Source organism: Silene latifolia, chromosome X (genome assembly GCF_048544455.1).
Source record: "Silene latifolia isolate original U9 population chromosome X, ASM4854445v1, whole genome shotgun sequence".
NCBI lineage: Eukaryota > Viridiplantae > Streptophyta > Magnoliopsida > Caryophyllales > Caryophyllaceae > Silene > Silene latifolia.
Window position 1 is genome coordinate 56,856,497 of NC_133537.1, and position 17,642 is coordinate 56,874,138.

General features: G+C 41.0%; 1 protein-coding gene across 1 annotated transcript; it reads left to right on the forward strand.

Moving 5' to 3' along the window:
- The first annotated feature begins 4,432 nt into the window (after positions 1-4,432).
- LOC141617410 (uncharacterized) lies at positions 4,433-5,137 on the forward strand. Its single transcript, XM_074434603.1, has one exon. The coding sequence runs from the start codon at positions 4,433-4,435 to the stop codon at positions 5,135-5,137; it is 705 nt and encodes a 234-aa protein (XP_074290704.1).
- Positions 5,138-17,642: the final 12,505 nt, after the last annotated feature.

The window sequence follows — 17,642 nt, forward strand, 5'->3', positions numbered from 1 at the left end:
GTGGGATAGTGCTTAGTTATGGCGATGTCAGTGAATGTTGTGGTAGTAGTTGTGGGCGAACTTCGGGACGAAGTTCATTTTAAGGAGGGAATACTGTAATACCCCGTATTTTAATAATAATTTATAAGAATAATTTATGTAATTTAATAATTAGTTAAAGGCAGTTCTAATAATAATTACAAGTAAGACGATAATTAATTAATAAATTAATAATCCAAGTCGTGAATTGGGCTTAGTTGATAATCGAGTGTTGGACCATGTGCCATTGATTAATTGGGCCGAAATTTATTAAATTGGTATGAGTGTAATCGGGATTTATATCGGGAATTAATAATAATATAATATGGAAATAATAATATATAAAAGTAATAATAATTATATCAATAATAATAAGTTATGGCAAATAATAAATTAGTAAATATTGTATGAGGGAATCCTATTTATGGTAAGATTAACATATGTAATAATAATAATAATATAATGGTAATTATAATAATGGCAATTTCTATAGTAAATAGAATAAGGTAATTATAATAGTTTCCTAATTGACCTCGCTTTCTCTCTAATCTTACACTATAAATACCCTATTAAATCTGAGAAATTGATCACAAATTAAAGAGGGGGAGCTTTAGGAGACGGAAAGAAGAAGGAATTAACAAAACCAATTAATCGACTCAAGGTAATATTTCAGACCATCTTATGTATACACTTTAGCATATTATAACTCGATAACTAGACCACCATAGGACTCGGGATTTGGACCTAGAGCAACCTTGGACTGCCAAGATTAAGACCTGACCGTTATTGACCGTTGTTGACTAGGGTTGGAGAGGTTTTGAGGCGGCTAAAGGTGGCTGGTCAGGAGGGGTGCTGCGGGTTTGACCGTGGGTTTGGGATGGGTAGTTGAACCCTTATTTTGACCCGTTGTGACCTGGGCAAGGGTTGGTTGTGATGGGGGACGGTGGGCGGTCTGGTTGGTGGTGGCTGAGTGGTGGCAGGTGGTGGTTTGTGCTGGTGGTGGCTGGAAATCGCAAAGAACAAGGGAGAGCAGGGGTTTTGACGCAGCTGTTTTAAGACGGGTGTCGTGTCTTCGTTAGGGGACCATTGGGGAAGTGGGGACCACCCCTTGAACCACCATGGTACAGTGGTGTCAATGGTGGTGGCCATAGGTGGTTTGGGTGGCTGTGGTGGTGTTGGAGAGGGGTGTTTTACACGGGGATTGAGGGTGGTTGGTGATGTGATGACGGGCTGTGAGGGGGCTGGTTAGGGCACAGTTTTTAGGTTGTTGATGGTGGTTTTACAGGAGTTGAAGGGGGTGGTTGGGTGAGTCGTGGTGTGGACTAGGAGGTGGCAGGTTGGGTGTTCACAGTGGGAGTTGTGGTGTCGGGTATGGTGGGTTTTTGTGAGGGATGTTAAACTGTGTAATGGGTGTGGTTGGGTTGTTTGTAATCGGGTTTTATTTTGGATATTCAGGTGACTCGGGTTTATTTTGTAAGCGGGTTTTAATACCGTAATAATTATAATAAATAAATTGGTTTGAATAATTTATATACTAAACGAAATAAATAAATAAATAATTAAATTGAATTGAATTATGATATTTTGATTAGTTGACGGTTGTGAAGAATTATAATCGGATTGCTTTAATTATTTGGATTGCTTAAGCTGCTTATTCGGAATCGCTTGCCAGGTAGGGATAAATCCTACTCAACTTTTACTCAATAATGGTGGCATAATGGATGGATTATGTTAATGTGGAATTGATTATATTGTATTGTGTTGGTTGATATTATCGTAATTGTTGGAAGGGAGAATTATATTGCATATGTTGATTGACAATATCGTAATTGTTGGAAGGGTGAATTATATTGAATTGTGTTGGTTAAATTGTGATGAGGTGACTTGAATTGTTATCGTTGGTTGTGAACATGATTATTGTGAAAAGTTGTGCGACAGTCAGTTGTACGTTGTTGAGGGAGTTTGTACACTGGGGCGATGGTAATATTTACGTTGTGAGGGAGGGGTACTATCACATAATGGTGGTACGTTGCTAAGGGATGGGTACCAAAGTAAATGAGCACGTTGTTAAGGGAGGTGTGCTAAGAAAAAGATGGAGCACGTTGTCAGGGGGTTGTGCAATGTAAAAAGGAAATTAGATTGTTATCGTGTGTTTTTGTTGTTAGTATTTTATTCTTACTCAACCTCGCGGTTGACTGTGTATTCGTGAACACCTGCGGTGAACCGTTTTATGGGGAGCAGATTTGACAGGTATTAAAGATTAGCTGACTTGGGAGCTATGGGATGCGTGAGGACTTCGCCAATCTACCTAGAAGTCTAGATCACATAGATTATTATATCACTTTATTTATTTTCTCTGTGAGTTGTAAGTATTTTATATTAAGTTTTAGTTAGTTAAATTGTAATAAACATGTATTCACTAAAGTTTTAATTTAAAGTACTTTGGTTTGTTGTACTTTGGTTTGTTGTACTTTTTTATTCACTACCTCGGGAAACCGAGATGGTAACAGTCCTATTTATTTGGGAATGTCTAGCTAAAGGCTCCTGAATAAATGGGGGTGTTACAACAACATGCTTCATAATTTGAAATAGTAAAACCATGATTCCAAGCAAGAGTCATATAATCTTCAAATCTAGCAATGTACTTATCAAAAGACTCATTTTCATGTTGCCAAAAAGTGAATGTAGACATGTGGAGCATGTGAAATAGAACAAGTACAATAAAACGCAAGAAAAAGAAGCACAACTAAAACTAGACAAAAGAACGATTCAAATACACAACACCGTCCCCAACAACGACGCCATTTTGATGAGAGTGTCGTTGGGGATCTCAATCAAACACATTTATATTCTCAACAAACAACTAGTTAGTAGTTAAGTCGAGGTCGATCCATGGGACGGTGGGTACTCAAATTATTCAATCTAATTATAGTTGTGCTTGGGGTTGTCTCAATTTTAATAGGTTGAAGATTCTAATCTAATAGAAGCAATGGAAAGTAAAACATACAATTAAAGGAAGGATGTAAACAAATGACTAAAAATGCTAGGATATCATGGGTTCATAAGGGATTCATGGGAGTTGATCATACAAACATGTTCTCTACTAGATGCAAGGACTTGTTGTTGTGATGGGATCGAGTTAGTGTATTTCTTACAATCCCTAAGAAGGTTTGGGTCTCGGAGCCGAATCGATTAGATTGTACAACACCTACAAGTCGACTTAATCCTCCCTATCCAACTATATGAATGATCTAATAAGACTCGAGTTGGTTTATGTCTTATAAGTCTCATTGTAAAGGTAAGTGATGGGTAAAAAAAATGCAAGGATTCATAGGCTCGCATTTCATCAAACATAACATGTGCATAAGTTGGAATCACAACAAGCAAGAAAATTAATTATGAAAACATATTAGATTAAGCATGAATCATTCCCTATGTTTGTTTCTCTAATTTCCCATTAATCATAGCTAAATGACTACTCACTGATGATCAAGTTTAACATGTTAATAAGGTTGTCAATCATACTAACAAAGCCAAACATGATGAATAAATGATGTGATTAACAATAATTAAACAAGAGTAAAAGAGATTATAACTATGTAGATGATTCCAAATAATAAAGCAAAGAATAAAATAAGAGAACTTGATTGATTGATGATGAGTTGTCAATTCTCCAATAATAACCCAATAATCTTCAATTACCCAATAATAAACTTGAATTACCCAATAATAAACTTGAACAATAATTAAGGAAAGATTAATGTGTGATTTGTGGAAAGATTAAAGAGTAATCTATTCTAATCTACTCCTAATGAAGGTTTAATCTAATCTAAGAGAACTTGATTTAATCTAAGGAAACTTGGTGGTTTGATTATTAATGATGGAGTATATATAGTGGTACATCATTAGTTTAAGCAAGGGTTGATTAGTAAATAACAATGCTAAGTGTTGAGTTCAGGAAGTGCTCCTCTCCAAGGAGATGCGCATATCCTAGGACTAGGATGCTCATCCTGAGCTCGGGATGCGCATATCCACGAGCAGACTATTATGAAAATGGCACTGCAGCTTGGGACGAGCGGATTGGTCTCGGGACGAGCGTCTTGGCGACAACTTGTCTATTTGAGCTCGGATTGTAAAACGGACGTCATTTCCTCATCTGGACTTATATTGGAGTGATTCAAAAGCATAGACCACTTGACTTTTCGACGCCGTTTCATCTAGCATACTTTTAGAGACAAAGGAGTAACTCTTGGTTTGGGTTTCGAGCAATATCTTCTTACAATGTCTTCCTTCTCGTCATCCTTGCTTTTAAGCCTATGATATTTCTATATACTCTTTATTCCTACATCCTTGGTCATAATTATTGCCTCCTCTTCATACTAGTCCATCCTATATCATCAAAAAGCTTCTGAATATGCACGGGAGACGGGAATTTCTGCCTAATTCTCTTCCTTCATACAAAACATGGGAGCACAGGAACAAGGTGATTTTCGAAAATGAAGTGATGGACCCGGCACGGATTGTTCAACGTACTCGTGATATTCTCGCTGAATTAGTCACATTTGGAGTTGAGGGACAAAGCAAGGTGGGCAGGCGAGGGGTTGACAGACGGGAGCGAGAAAACGATGGATGGAGGCCGGCTATGGGAGGTGTTGTTAAAATTAATGTGGATGCAGGAGTAAAGGAGGGAGAAGGAGTGTGTACGGGTGTGGTGTGTCGAGATGATCTTGGGGCTGTGCTGTGGGGGCTTACGGTGGCTCGGGAGGCGGATTGGGATCCCAGATATGCAGAGGCGATGGCGGTATACGACGGGCTCGAGGAGGCAAAGAGGCGTGGCATTCGAGAAGTGGTGGTAGAGAGTGACTGTCTTCAAGTTGTTGATGCGCTTAAGGAGAGATGCAGCGGGAGGAGTCTTTTTTCTCTTTTAGTTGACGACATTTTATTGCTTTGTAGTAGTTTTCAGTCGGTAGTGTGGTCTCATACAAGTCGTATTAATAACTCTGTAGCACATGCGCTAGCACATGTAGTTCCTAGGACAATCGGTAAAACTGTGTGGTCAGCTATGTTATCTCCGTGTGCAAACTCGGCAGCGGTCTATGATTTATCATTAATGCATTAATACCCTTTGGGGTGTTTTCTTCAAAAAAAATACAAAATCAACAACAATACATTGAACCACCAAACCCCAACTCCTCTCTTGAGAAATTGTTAAGAGAATTTTGATCCTGCACATCAAGAGAAAACAACGTTCATGTCCGAAAGAGGAATATATTGTTACACATGCCATTCGACCTAAAGAATGCAGGTTCCACATACCAGAGACTGGTCAACCGCATGTTTAAAGAACATATAGGAAAAACTATGGAGGTATATATTGATGACATGGTGGTGAAATCAGAAAAAGCTACAGATCACATACAACATCTGGCAGAGACGTTCAGCACCCTAAGGGAGTACAAGATGAAGCTAAACCCATCCAAATGCACCTTTGGAGTATCCTCTGGCAAATTCCTAGGCTATATCGTAACCCAGAGGGGGATAGAAGCCAGCGTCGAGCAGATCAAGGCTGTGTTACAACTGGAGTCACCTGAAAAACCAAAGGACGTTTAGAGACTAGCCGACAAGGTAGCAGCTTTGAGAAGATTCATCTTAAGGTCCTCAGACAAATGCAGACTATTCTACGACATACTAAGAAAGAGCCAGAAGTTTGAGTGGACTGCAGACCACGAGCAAGCATTCAGGGAGCTGAAGCACTATCTCAGCAACCCACCGCTGCTGTCAAAACCGGAGCCAGGAGAACCGCTGTTCCTCTACCTAGCTGTCACAGAGGTAGCAGTAAGCGCCGTTCTAGTCAGAGAGCCGGACAAGGAACATAAGCCAGTTTATTATGTAAGAAAGTCTCTGCTGCCAGCAGAGACCAGGTACACATCTCTTGAAAAGTTAGTGCTAGCTCTGGTAGTAGCATCTTATAAACTGTGCCCCTATTTTGAGTCCCACACCATACACGTTGTGACCAACTACCCGCTGAAATTCGTCATGAGGAAACCTGAGCTGTCAGGCAGGATGTCAAAATGGTCTGTGCACCTTAGTGGGTATGACATCCAATATGACCCCAGGACAGTAATCAAATCACAAGCACTAGCAGACTTTGTCTCGGACTTCAGCCCAGCTATCCAAAATCTGGCAGACATGTAATACTACGGTTTTATGGGTCTCTGGGTACTCTATCGAGTGGGCCTTACTCTGTCGAGTAAGGGTGTTTTGGTTTACAAAACAGTATTCTGTCTGTAGGGTACTCGATCGAGTAGCCTACTCGATCGAGTAGCCTTGGCACTTGATCGAGTAAGTGGCACTCGATCGAGTACGTTAGTTACTCGATCGAGTAGCTCGGTTGACGGGTTCTGTTTTGACGGATTTTGTTAATAATGCGGATTCGTATATATATTATGTCGTCATCTTTAATAAACACTTTTTATAAACCTAATTCACTCAAAGGAGATTTCAAACTACGTTGTTCTCTTCATCCGCATTATTGGAAAATCCCGGAGCTTGAGAGGTCGGATTTCATTGTTCTTTGTGTCTTTGTGATCCTTGCGTCAAGGGTAAGTCCTACATACCATTTTTATAGCGTTTGGTTGACTTTGTTTAAACCCTAATTTTGGGATTGGGGGTTTTTATGATTTGTTGTGTTGGTAGTGATTATATGATTATGTGAATAGGAGGAGGATTCGTAGAAGAACGATTTTGAGACAGCTGCTAGATCGTCTGCTGTTTGTGATTGCATTTCAGGTAGGGTTTTCCCTACTTAGTATTAGTTACATGTTATGTGTGGTGAATTGTGCTGTAGTTAGTGATTGTTGTTTGGTTCAGACGGTTGTTGATTTTGGTGTTGTGGTTACTATTTGTCTGTCTGTATTCTTCGGGGCGTGTCCCTGGCTGAGTGGAGTCACTTGCGGGAGTGGCTTCACGCCCATGATTCGCCTTCTGTGGAAACTGCCACATAAGGGATGTGCACATTAATGGACTTGGGTTTATCGTTCGATGGAGATGAGCGGGGATTTGGTGGGTACGGCTGCTGTCCCCCACCGGCGTTGTGGAGTATCTGTTGCGATGGGTACTCTGGCAGGGCTACACACTTTAGTGTGTAGTCAGTTACGTGGAGATTGATTATGGAGACCGGGGTTTGATGTGATGATTGAGCTGTTTGGTAATTGTTGTATTGTATCTTGTTTTGTGTAATTAGTACTGACCCCGTTTAATTGTTTTAGAAACTGTGGTGATCCATTCGGGGATGGTGAGCAGTTATTGAGCAGGTTTGACTAGAGGCATTTGGGCTAGCTGGGATGTGTCACCATGAGCTGATTAGAGTCTTCCGCTGTCGTATTTTAGTTGTTTAGACATTTGGTTTTTTGAGAACATGTATTGTACCTTTTGTCAGTTTGGATTTGGATTTGTAATCACTTTAAACAGTTTGATTATTTAAATTATGTTTCTTTATTGTCATTTGATTATCATTGCCTCGGGAAACCGAGATGGTGACGTTCTTATACCTGAGTGGTCTTGGTAAGGCACTTGGAGTATAGGGGTGTCACACAACGGCTCGCAATTCATCTCCAACGATGCTGAGAGATACTGCGCCTGATGGAACAGTACTCTTAAAAAATCAGCACCCAGGACTCCAAAGTCTAACGGGCAAGCTGAGTCCAGCAACAAAATTATCATGGATAATCTGAGAAGGAGGTTACAGGAGTTAGGAGGAAAGTGGGCATATGAATTGCCACTAGTGTTATAGTCAGACAGAACGACGCCCAAGATAACAACATGCCAAACGCCCTTCAGCTTGGTGTTTGGTGCGGAAGTAGTCATTCCATCAGAAGTTCTAGTTCCCACCCATAGGTATGGATGTATGACAGGGGAACTGAACAACGCAGAGATGGTCAGGGGCCTGGACACAATAGACGAGCTGCGAGCAAGTGCAAAGATACGTCTAGCTGCCTACAAGCAGTCAGTTTCCAGGAGTTACAACAAGAATGTGAAAGTCAGGCTCCTGGAGGTAGGAGACCTGGTTCTCCGTGAAGTGTTTCAAAACACTAAGAATCGAAAGGCAGGAAAATTCGCCTAAAAATGGGAAGGACAATACCAGGTAGAAGGAGTTGTTAGCCATGGTGCATACAGATTGATGACTATGGACGGTCAAATCATACAACGGCCATGGAACATACTTCACCTGAAGAGATATTACTTTTAATAATAAGTAGATTTTGGTATACAGATTAATGTGTTAGGAAAAGCCAAAATAATAAAAATCCGGTAGTAGGCATACTACCAGTTTCACCACGTTTTCCTTTTTGCTTTATTTTCAAACTTTCAAAAGATACCGTTGGAGTGGTGTGGTCTGACAGCTTCCTGGGACCACAATTGCTCTTGTACCCCATGTTATGGCATCAGGTACTTCACATCACTTTGATTGCATTTTCTCTTTTCAGGCTTCTCTAGATGCATCACTCTGAATCCTAATGTCTATGGTACGTTGAAAGTATATCTTGCAGGACTGTCAACTGCCAATGTGGGGTGACAAGGCACATGGCACTCCAACATGCCTAACCTACTTTCTCCACTAAGGAGCACCCTCACCAGGCGGACTGTGGAACATACGAAAGGGAGCCTGGCTGACAGCTGAACGCTTACTCAACTACCCCTGATACCACCCACTGGACCTAGCTCGCACTAATCGCAATTAATCAGGACCCCCAGCATGCATGCACACAAATATGGAACGCAGAGATCTCTGAGCTTGATGTGACCATTATTTGAGCGTATTTAGTCCCCTAATTGAGCCTATTTTGCATACTATTATATCATTCCATGACCATTTTATCCGCCAAATGCTTTCTATTTTGCCTTCCTAGTGCATTTCGTATGTTTTGTAGGAATAAAGATAATAAGGTGGAAATTCCCATCTTTCGTGCATATTTGGAAGCTATTTTGATGATGTTTGATGGACTAGTATGAAGAGGAAGCGAGAACTAAAGACCAATCCTACGAGAATAAAAAGAAAGTGAAGGAAAGGATTCTGTCACAGAATCCGAGCGGCCTCACTGGCAAGACGCCCGTCCAGAACGACAATCCGAGCGTCCAAGCAACAAAGGCGATCAGATTCCTGCACATGTTATGTTTGATGAAATGCTAAGCCTATGAATCCTTGCATTTTTACCATCTCTTATCTACTCAACTTGACTTGTAAGATATAAACCAACTCGAGTCTTGTTAGACCATGCATAGAAGTTGAATAGGGGGAAAGTAAGTCGACTTGTAGGTGTTGTACAATCTAATCGATTCGGCTCCGGGACCCAACTCTTCCTATGAACCGTAAGACTTAAACCAACTCGGTTCCTTTACAACATTAATTGCTTGCAACTTTGTAAACATGTTTGTATGATCAACACCATGAATCCCCCATGACCCCATGACATCCTAGTGCTTTTAATCAATTGTTTACATCTCTTAGTTCATTGTTTGCTTTACTTTGTTACTTTCATTAGTCTAGAATACAACTACAAACCCCATCAATTGTGACACTAGCACAAATTGAGATAGATAGACTTAGAACCCAAAGCACACCGTCCCATGAATCGACCTCGACTTACCGCTAACTAGTAGTTTGTTGAGTATTATAAATGTGCTTTGATTGGGTGTACAACGACACGCCCACGTCAAAAATGGCGCCGTTGCCGGGGACGGTGGTATGTGATTAAGTTCTTACTTGTTTGTCTATTTTGATTTTGCTTTCACCTTGAGGAACTTGTTCCTCAAGGATTGTTCTTATCATTTTTGTGTAGTTTCCATGCTTGTAGTTGTTTTCTTGTCTTAGCTATGATGGCTCAAGACTTGACATATGGAGTATGTGGTGGATCTTTTGAGTATGACTATGGGTGTGGGGAGTTTGAGGAGCAAGTCAACACAAACCTACCTTACTATTTGTACAATGGAAATCCTAACCACTACCCCAAATTTTCCTACCAAAATCACCACATCCAATATCCACAACAACCACCCGCCCAATACCCACTTCATAATGAGTTTCAATTGCCATGATACAACCATTTTCACACCTACCCACAACAAGAAGATGAACCCATTCAAAATGTAATTCTCCAAATGATGGGAGATCAACAAAACTTCTTCAAACAAATGCTAGAGGAGAGCCAAAAGAGGGACAATGTTCTTCAAGGCATTGTTGCCCAAGGTGAGGAATTGAAGATTCAAATCACCCAATTGAAAGAATCCCAAGAAACCACTCCCCACCAATCCTTGGACATTGATCATGAATGTGAATTTGAAGTAGTAACTTTTGACATGAAAAATGAAGAATGGGAAGAGCCAATCTCCGTAAGCTCTTGTGAGTATGAAAGTGTTGTGTTTGATAAGGAAGACATGAGGTTGAGTAAGCCAAATACTCTTAACCATTGTGAGTATGAGGGTGTATCCTTTGAAGTGAGTATTAAGATGTTGGAGGAAGAAATAAAGAAGAAGAATGAAGCCCCCATTTATGATTCGTATGAAGATAGCAACAATGATGATGAGCCTAAAGGATGGACTTGTAATATCACCTTGCTTGAGGAGCCTATCCTTGAGACATTTGAGATACCCTATCATGATGAAGAACGTCCTTCCTCTATTCCTCATAAAGACTACTTGACACCTATCATGGAGCCAATGATCATTGAAGAGGACATGGTGGACCTTCTTCAAAAGGCCAAAGCATCGTACAAAAGCTACTTGGTGAAAAAGCTCAAAGAGAAACTTGAAAATGAGCTTGCTTGTGGAAATTTGGCACCCACAACATCAATTCCTAAGGTATCCGATCATCAATGCTATGAGAATTCTCCTTCTACTCTTGAAGGATTGACAAATTCAAATGCTATCATCATTACCAAGATTGAAGAAGAAGTTGGTGAGTGGAAGTCTACGGATGAAAATGAACCATACTTCATACCTAGTGTTGACAAGAATCATGGGCTTGTTTATTGGAAGCATTGGGAAAGCTCTAGTGCTGAGGACAGAGCGAAAGAAAGAACATATTACAAGTTTCCTTGGCCAAATTTCATATTCAAATGGAGCAACCCATACTTGTGTTTATTTGGAGCTTGTTCACAAACTTTTGATCTCCTATTAAGAGCTTTGAGCTCTATGGACAAGAATTTCTACAATTTGAACTAGTTTGGTGGAGTCCTATCTTAAACCACCATTTGTAAGATATTTCTTGGATTCCTTACTTTGTATAATATTGTACATTTTTGCATTTGTATTTGATTTCTTGCATGAGAGTAGTGAGAGAGAGTCTTCTTACATTTTTATTGAGCAAATTTCAGAAAAAGATAAGGAGGAATAACAAATCGGTGAAAGGGTATGATTGTGCAAGGAAAAGAAAGAAAAAGAAGAAAAGAAGCCAAAGACGGCCGTCCCGAGGCCTGGACGCCCGTCCAGGGCCCTCATCGCATTACTGTTTAGCACTGTCTCAGAATCCGAGCGGATTCAGCACAAGACGCCCGTCTTCCCCTCAAGACACTCGTATTCCCCACGGGACGCCCGTCTTGGAAGACACCTGAGATGAAGTTTTAAAACTGCCAGGAAATCCGAGCGGATTCTTGAGAAGCCGCCCATCCCGAGTAAGACGCCCGTCCTAAAATAGAAGACGCTCGTCTTATGCATGGTCCAGATTTTGCTGAGGTTCTGTCTCATAATCCGCGCGGATTTAGAGGAAGACGCTCGACTTCTACAAGCTAAAGACGCCCGTCCCGCAACAAAGACGCTCGGATTGGGGTCTTTTTCTTGAACAATCCGGCTGGGTCCCACCCTTATCCGCTCGGCTTCCCCTCTTCTTCTATAAAATCACCCCCTTTGTCCCTCATTTCTTCACCTTATCTAACCCTAAAATACTCATCTTCATCCTCAAAAACACTCCCCTCACATCAAAAGCCAACAAAAACCCCATTTTCCTCAACTTCAAGATGATGAACCTCAAGGGCAAGGCTAAGAAGTTTGTTGAATCCATCGGAAGGAAACGCAAGGGATCATCCTCTTCAACCCCGCGAGAGGTAGTGCCACCAAGGAACTTTCGTCCCATCATAAGAGGAGGAATAGAGCAACTTGAGTACTTCCAAGAGGTACTCTTCGAATTCGATGCCCACTGCAAGAACTTTGTCAAATTGCTAGGGAAGAACTATGAACCCACTCAATTGATAGATACTAAGGGGGCGTTTGGTACGGGAAAGGGTAAGAGAATGAAATCAAGAAAGGGTAAGGGAGGGAAATGAATGGGATCACCCATATTATACTTGGGTGTTTGGTTGACAATTAGAGGAAAAGGGAATTAAAAGCCAATATCCACCACCTCCGCCACCATTACCCACCACCATTACCCACCACCTGCCACCATTATCTACACCGACACAACCACAAGTAGCAGCGCCGACGATCTTCCTCACGGTACCCCACGACAAACCTAATCACCGCGCCTCACGCCCTCAACAAACACCACAATCCCGACCCCAAACACCTTATTCATTCTAAAAAATCCACCACAACCCTTCGAAAACCCCTCCCCCACCCTTTAAAACACCAGATCTGGTGTGGCCGGCGTCGGGCGGTTGCAGTGGTGTGGCCGAGGAAGGTGTTGGTGGTGGTTGGTGAGGTGGGAGAGTTACTGAAAGGTGTTGGTGTGGTGTTTAGTGGTTGAGGATATGGGGTAGCGTGGATAGGCGGCGTCGTTGGTGGTGGTTGTGTCGGCGTCCCTGGTGGTGGTTGTGTCAGTGTGGTGGGTGTAGGGTGTAGGTGGCAGTGGTTGACGGTGTGAGAGGGTGTGGTGGGTGTTGGTGGGAGTGGTGGAAATAGGGATTAGGAGGAAGAAGGGATTATGGGGTTATGGGCTTACCCAAGGGGGGGAGGGGTAAGGATGAGAATGGTTTTGGGGGTAAGGGGGGGGGGGGGGGTATGGGTTACCCTTTCTTTGTGTCAAACAAACAACAACAAAAGGAATCAACCATTTTTATTCTCTTTCCCTTTCCTTATTCCCCCCAACCAAACGCCCCCTAAGGTGTTGGAAGTCCTTGGGATAAGGTACCACACCGAGATTTTCTTTGATGGCTTAGGGATTGGAAAACTTTTCCATGCCCATGAGGAGACGTACCTTAGTCTCACCCTGGAATTTTTGAGTAGCCTTCGCATTGTCACGAACACTCGAACAAATGTGGGCATGGAGTTTAGGTTGTACAACCTAGACCATAGACTTACACTTGATCAATTTGCCCTCATTTTCGGTCTTGAAGTGCCCACCAACTATACCGAAAACCCTGCTGATTTCGATGTGGACCTACTTTGGAGGGCTATTTCCGGGAGGAATTTTACCGGTTTAAAGCAATGCTATACCTTCGCCATCCAACATCCGGTGATTCGGATCACCGAGCGCTTTGTGGCCGGTACCATCAATGGGAGGTACGAACAAGATAGGTGTACTCTCATTGATTTAACTTTTCTTGAGTCCTATTTGAATGTTCGGGGGACGAGGCGCTATAACTTCAACACCCCCCTTGAGATACTTACAAGGTTTCATGATTTTGCTCAAGGGACCACCCAACTCAAGACCTTCGTAATGGGAGATCTAGTTACTATTTTGGCCAAATACCTTTGCCCCGGGTTCAATTCCCAAGGGATTTATACTCCTCTTGAGGGGAGTACTTTAATTGATGAACACGCCGTCTTCACCCACCACCGGTGGTGTAACTACACTCAAGAAGGGCGTGTAGAATGGCTCACAAAAGGGTGCACCTCCATCATCCTTGAGGGTTGGAATATACCGGGCACCGACCCAAGATTGAGCCCATATTCGCCTCCACCAAGCTACCTCCTTGATATCCAAATCCTCGACAATCCCCCTCAAAGGGAAGAGCCGCCCCTCCAACAACAAGTACCTCGTGGGGTACCGGCAAGGCCTACTCGCGCACCTTCCTATGTGCCTATCCCACCATACCCTACTCCTTTTACCCAATTCCGACCGGAAATCCCCAATACCCCGGGCATTAATGATTTGATGAAACTCATGAATAGAGTGGACCTCGGGGTACATGAAGGGAGGGTCGACAACTACTTGGCCCTTTATCCCCAATACTATAACATGGCTCAACAAGGGTATATTGACCCCAATGGTCCTAAGCCCTCTTGGGCCCAACCACAACATTTGTTCCCTAATCAAGGGGACCAACCTTGGAATCTCGGTGGTGGAGGGTATTCGGGCCAAGGAGGAGGGCATGACCAAGGAGGGTACTGGGGCCAAGCAGGAGGGTATGACCAAGCCGGGAGTTCTCACCGGTATAGTTACCCCCAAGACGAGGAGGATGACGAGTGAAAGAGGCCTACCTCATCACCTCTATTTGTATGATACTCCTCTCTCCCTCTCTCTTTTGTATATACATTGCATTTAGTGTAGCTTTCGCATGCATTTGTATCATTTTTCATTTGCATTAGCTAGTTCATGTAGTATAAGTTGCATTGTAAAATATCTCACATGACTCATATAGTTAGTTGCATATAGACTAGAATACATGCATAGTAATTAATGACCAAACCTATTCTTTTCTACACTAGAAATAGTGTTTAAATCGGTGTGGGGAGGTTTGATCATAGATGACCATAGTTTACTAGAAAACATGCATCATATAGTATAGTTTAGATTGCATTCATTTGTTATATATGTCATATAGAATTGCATTTAGTTAAAGCATGCATTCATTCATATCATATCATGGCATTTGTACTTTATTTCCATAAAATCAAAAATCCAAAAACATGTTTTCCTTTTTATCCCTACTCCTACATGTACATTGAGGACAATGTCCAAAATAAAGTGGGGGATGGGAATTTATATTCCAAAAATGCATAAAAAATGAAAAATTTCGAAAAAACACAAAAATATGTCTTTAAATTTCAAAAAACAAAAACCCATAAAAATTTGAAAATTTCAAAAACCAAAAACATGTTCTTTAATTTAGTAAGTGTAGAATTGTATATACTTGTGTTTTTGTTCTCTTCTTACATAGATACAACACTACATTTGAGGCATTAGCAAGGGAAAATGAAGACCGCTTGGTATGATCGTTCTAATCTCTATTTCCCTTCCATTTCTTTTTCGTTATTCATATGAGGAGGATGGGCTTACATGTCAAGGAGAATGTGGTGTATTTTGTTGTTGCGGTTTGTGTATCTATGTGTTGTTAGGAGTTGCATTTAAATTATTTGGCATATTAGTTGGTAGAATCATTTGCATTAGGATGTATATATGTTAGTTGCATCATGGCATGTAGTTTGCATGTTAGAAAATTTTGCGAAACCGTCTACTTGGGAAGTTTGACAAGTATATATAGGCCCTAGTAGATGCTTTTTCTTCTTAAGACTTTGCTTGTTAGAATACTTGTAAAACACCCTAGGATGTGTCATACTAGTATCCTTTGACCCATGGATTAAGGCCTAGTCAAGAGTACCTTGTGGTGTGATAACTACTTGGCTACCGTTTATTCCAAGGTGACCCTTGAAACCATGCATACATCCATCATCCATGTTCTACCACATTTTTGTCATCAAAGGGAATGGGCACAAAAAGAAATTGTTCAAAAATTTGAGTTCAAGAAATGAAATGAATTTGAAAGAAAGTTTGCAAATTTGCATCAAAAGAAAATAGGAGCAAAAATAGACTCCTAAAGCTTCAAATATAAGGCACCGTCACTACATATGGGGTGACTTTGAAAATGTTCAAAAGAAATGCAAAGAAAAGTTGAAAGTTGTAAAGTGTTGAAAAGCCAAAAATAAAAAAGAAATAGCAAAAGAAAGTGTTCTTAAATGTTATATGACACAAGAAATTGGGGGGAAAACAAAAACAAAAGCAAACTCCCAAAATGAAACTCAAATATCTATTGATCCCTTTATCCATCGTATCCATTTTTGTGCATGGTAGAGAGGGGACGACCCTTCTTCTTGTCTACGCAAGAGGGGGAATTCCGCGATCCTCCCGTGTTTCTATTACCATAGGGAGTCTATTCTTGACAAAAGCATTTAACGATTGAGGACAAAGGTACCCTAGCTTGACACAACTTGGAGGTAATTTATTGGTATCCTTCTAGGTCTAGTAGTTTGAAGAAATTGTATTTATGAAGGAGTGTGTACCCTTGAATTGCTTCCCTTGTAGATAATTTCCGCCACTTAGATGAGAAAAGTGGCTATTCTTTTGTAGATGCATCCATTACTTGATTTTGTGTGCTTAATGTTTGGATGTGCCGCCATTTTGGCAAGACCCATCTTGCCTTGCAAGAAGGCATCCTACCTCATGGTTGTCTTGTTGTGAGTTGAAGGGGCGGGCTGAGACCCGCTAATTGTCTCATATCGGTTATATAAGGATAGTTTAAATAAAGGTCTAGTTTTTGTCACCTCTTTACTCGGGACGAGTAAAGGTTCGGTTTGGGGATATTTGATGTGACCATTATTTGAGCGTATTTAGTCCCCTAATTGAGCCTATTTTGCATACTATTATATCATTCCATGACCATTTTATCCGTCAAATACTTTCTATTTTGCTTTCCTAGTGCATTTCGTATGTTTTGTAGGAAAGAAGATAATAAGGCGGAAATTCCCGTCTTTCGTGCATATTTGGAAGCTATTTTGACGATGTTTGATGGACTAGTATGAAGAGGAAGCGAGAACTAAAGACCAATCCTACGAGAATAAAAAGAAAGTGAAGGAAAGGATTCTGTCACAGAATCCGAGCCGCCTCACTGGCAAGACGCCCGTCCAGAACGACAATCCAAGCGTCCAAGCAACAAAGACGCTCGGATTCCTCCACTACAATCCGAGCGGATTCCCAGAAAGACGCCCGTGCGCCCCCTCTAGAATCCGAGCGTCTTCCTTTTCTGGATGGACGGACCGCAGCGTCTTCAGCCGAGATGCTCATCCCTCCAAAAAGACTAGCATTTACCTGCTTAAAACTCAAAAATGTAATTACTAATTTAGCCTTAGTTAACCTAATGAAGCTCTACTATATATACCCCATTTGTAAATAATCATAGGGGAGGAGGTGGGAGATTAGGTTAAGCCTCTACATTAAAAATTCCTCTTAGATTCAATTAGGAGTAGATTAGAATAGATTGTTCTTTAATCTTTCCACAAATTACACATTTATCTCTCCTTAATTATTGTTCAAGCTTATTACTTTTGGGTAATTGAAGATTATTGGGTTATTATTGGAGGATTGACAACCCTTCATCAATCAAGTTTCTTCTATTATTCTTTGCTTTATTATTTGGATCATCTCAAGTTTGGTATAATTCCTTTACTCTTTACTCTTTATTGTTCATTTCTTCATTCTATTATCATGTTTATATTTGTTGTGATGATTGACACCATTAATGACATGTTTACCATGATAATAAGTGAGTAGTTTCTTTAGCTAGGATTAGTGGGTAATTAGGGAAAACCAACATGGGATTAATCATGCTTAATCTAATATGTTTTCATAATTAAATTGCTTGCTTGTTGTGATGTCAACTTTATGCACATGTTATGTTTGATGAAATGCTAAG

Bases quoted from the DNA above. Each gene is read 5' to 3' on its own strand.
- LOC141617410 (XM_074434603.1), top strand. From the start codon at position 4,433: ATGCACGGGAGACGGGAATTTCTGCCTAATTCTCTTCCTTCATACAAA.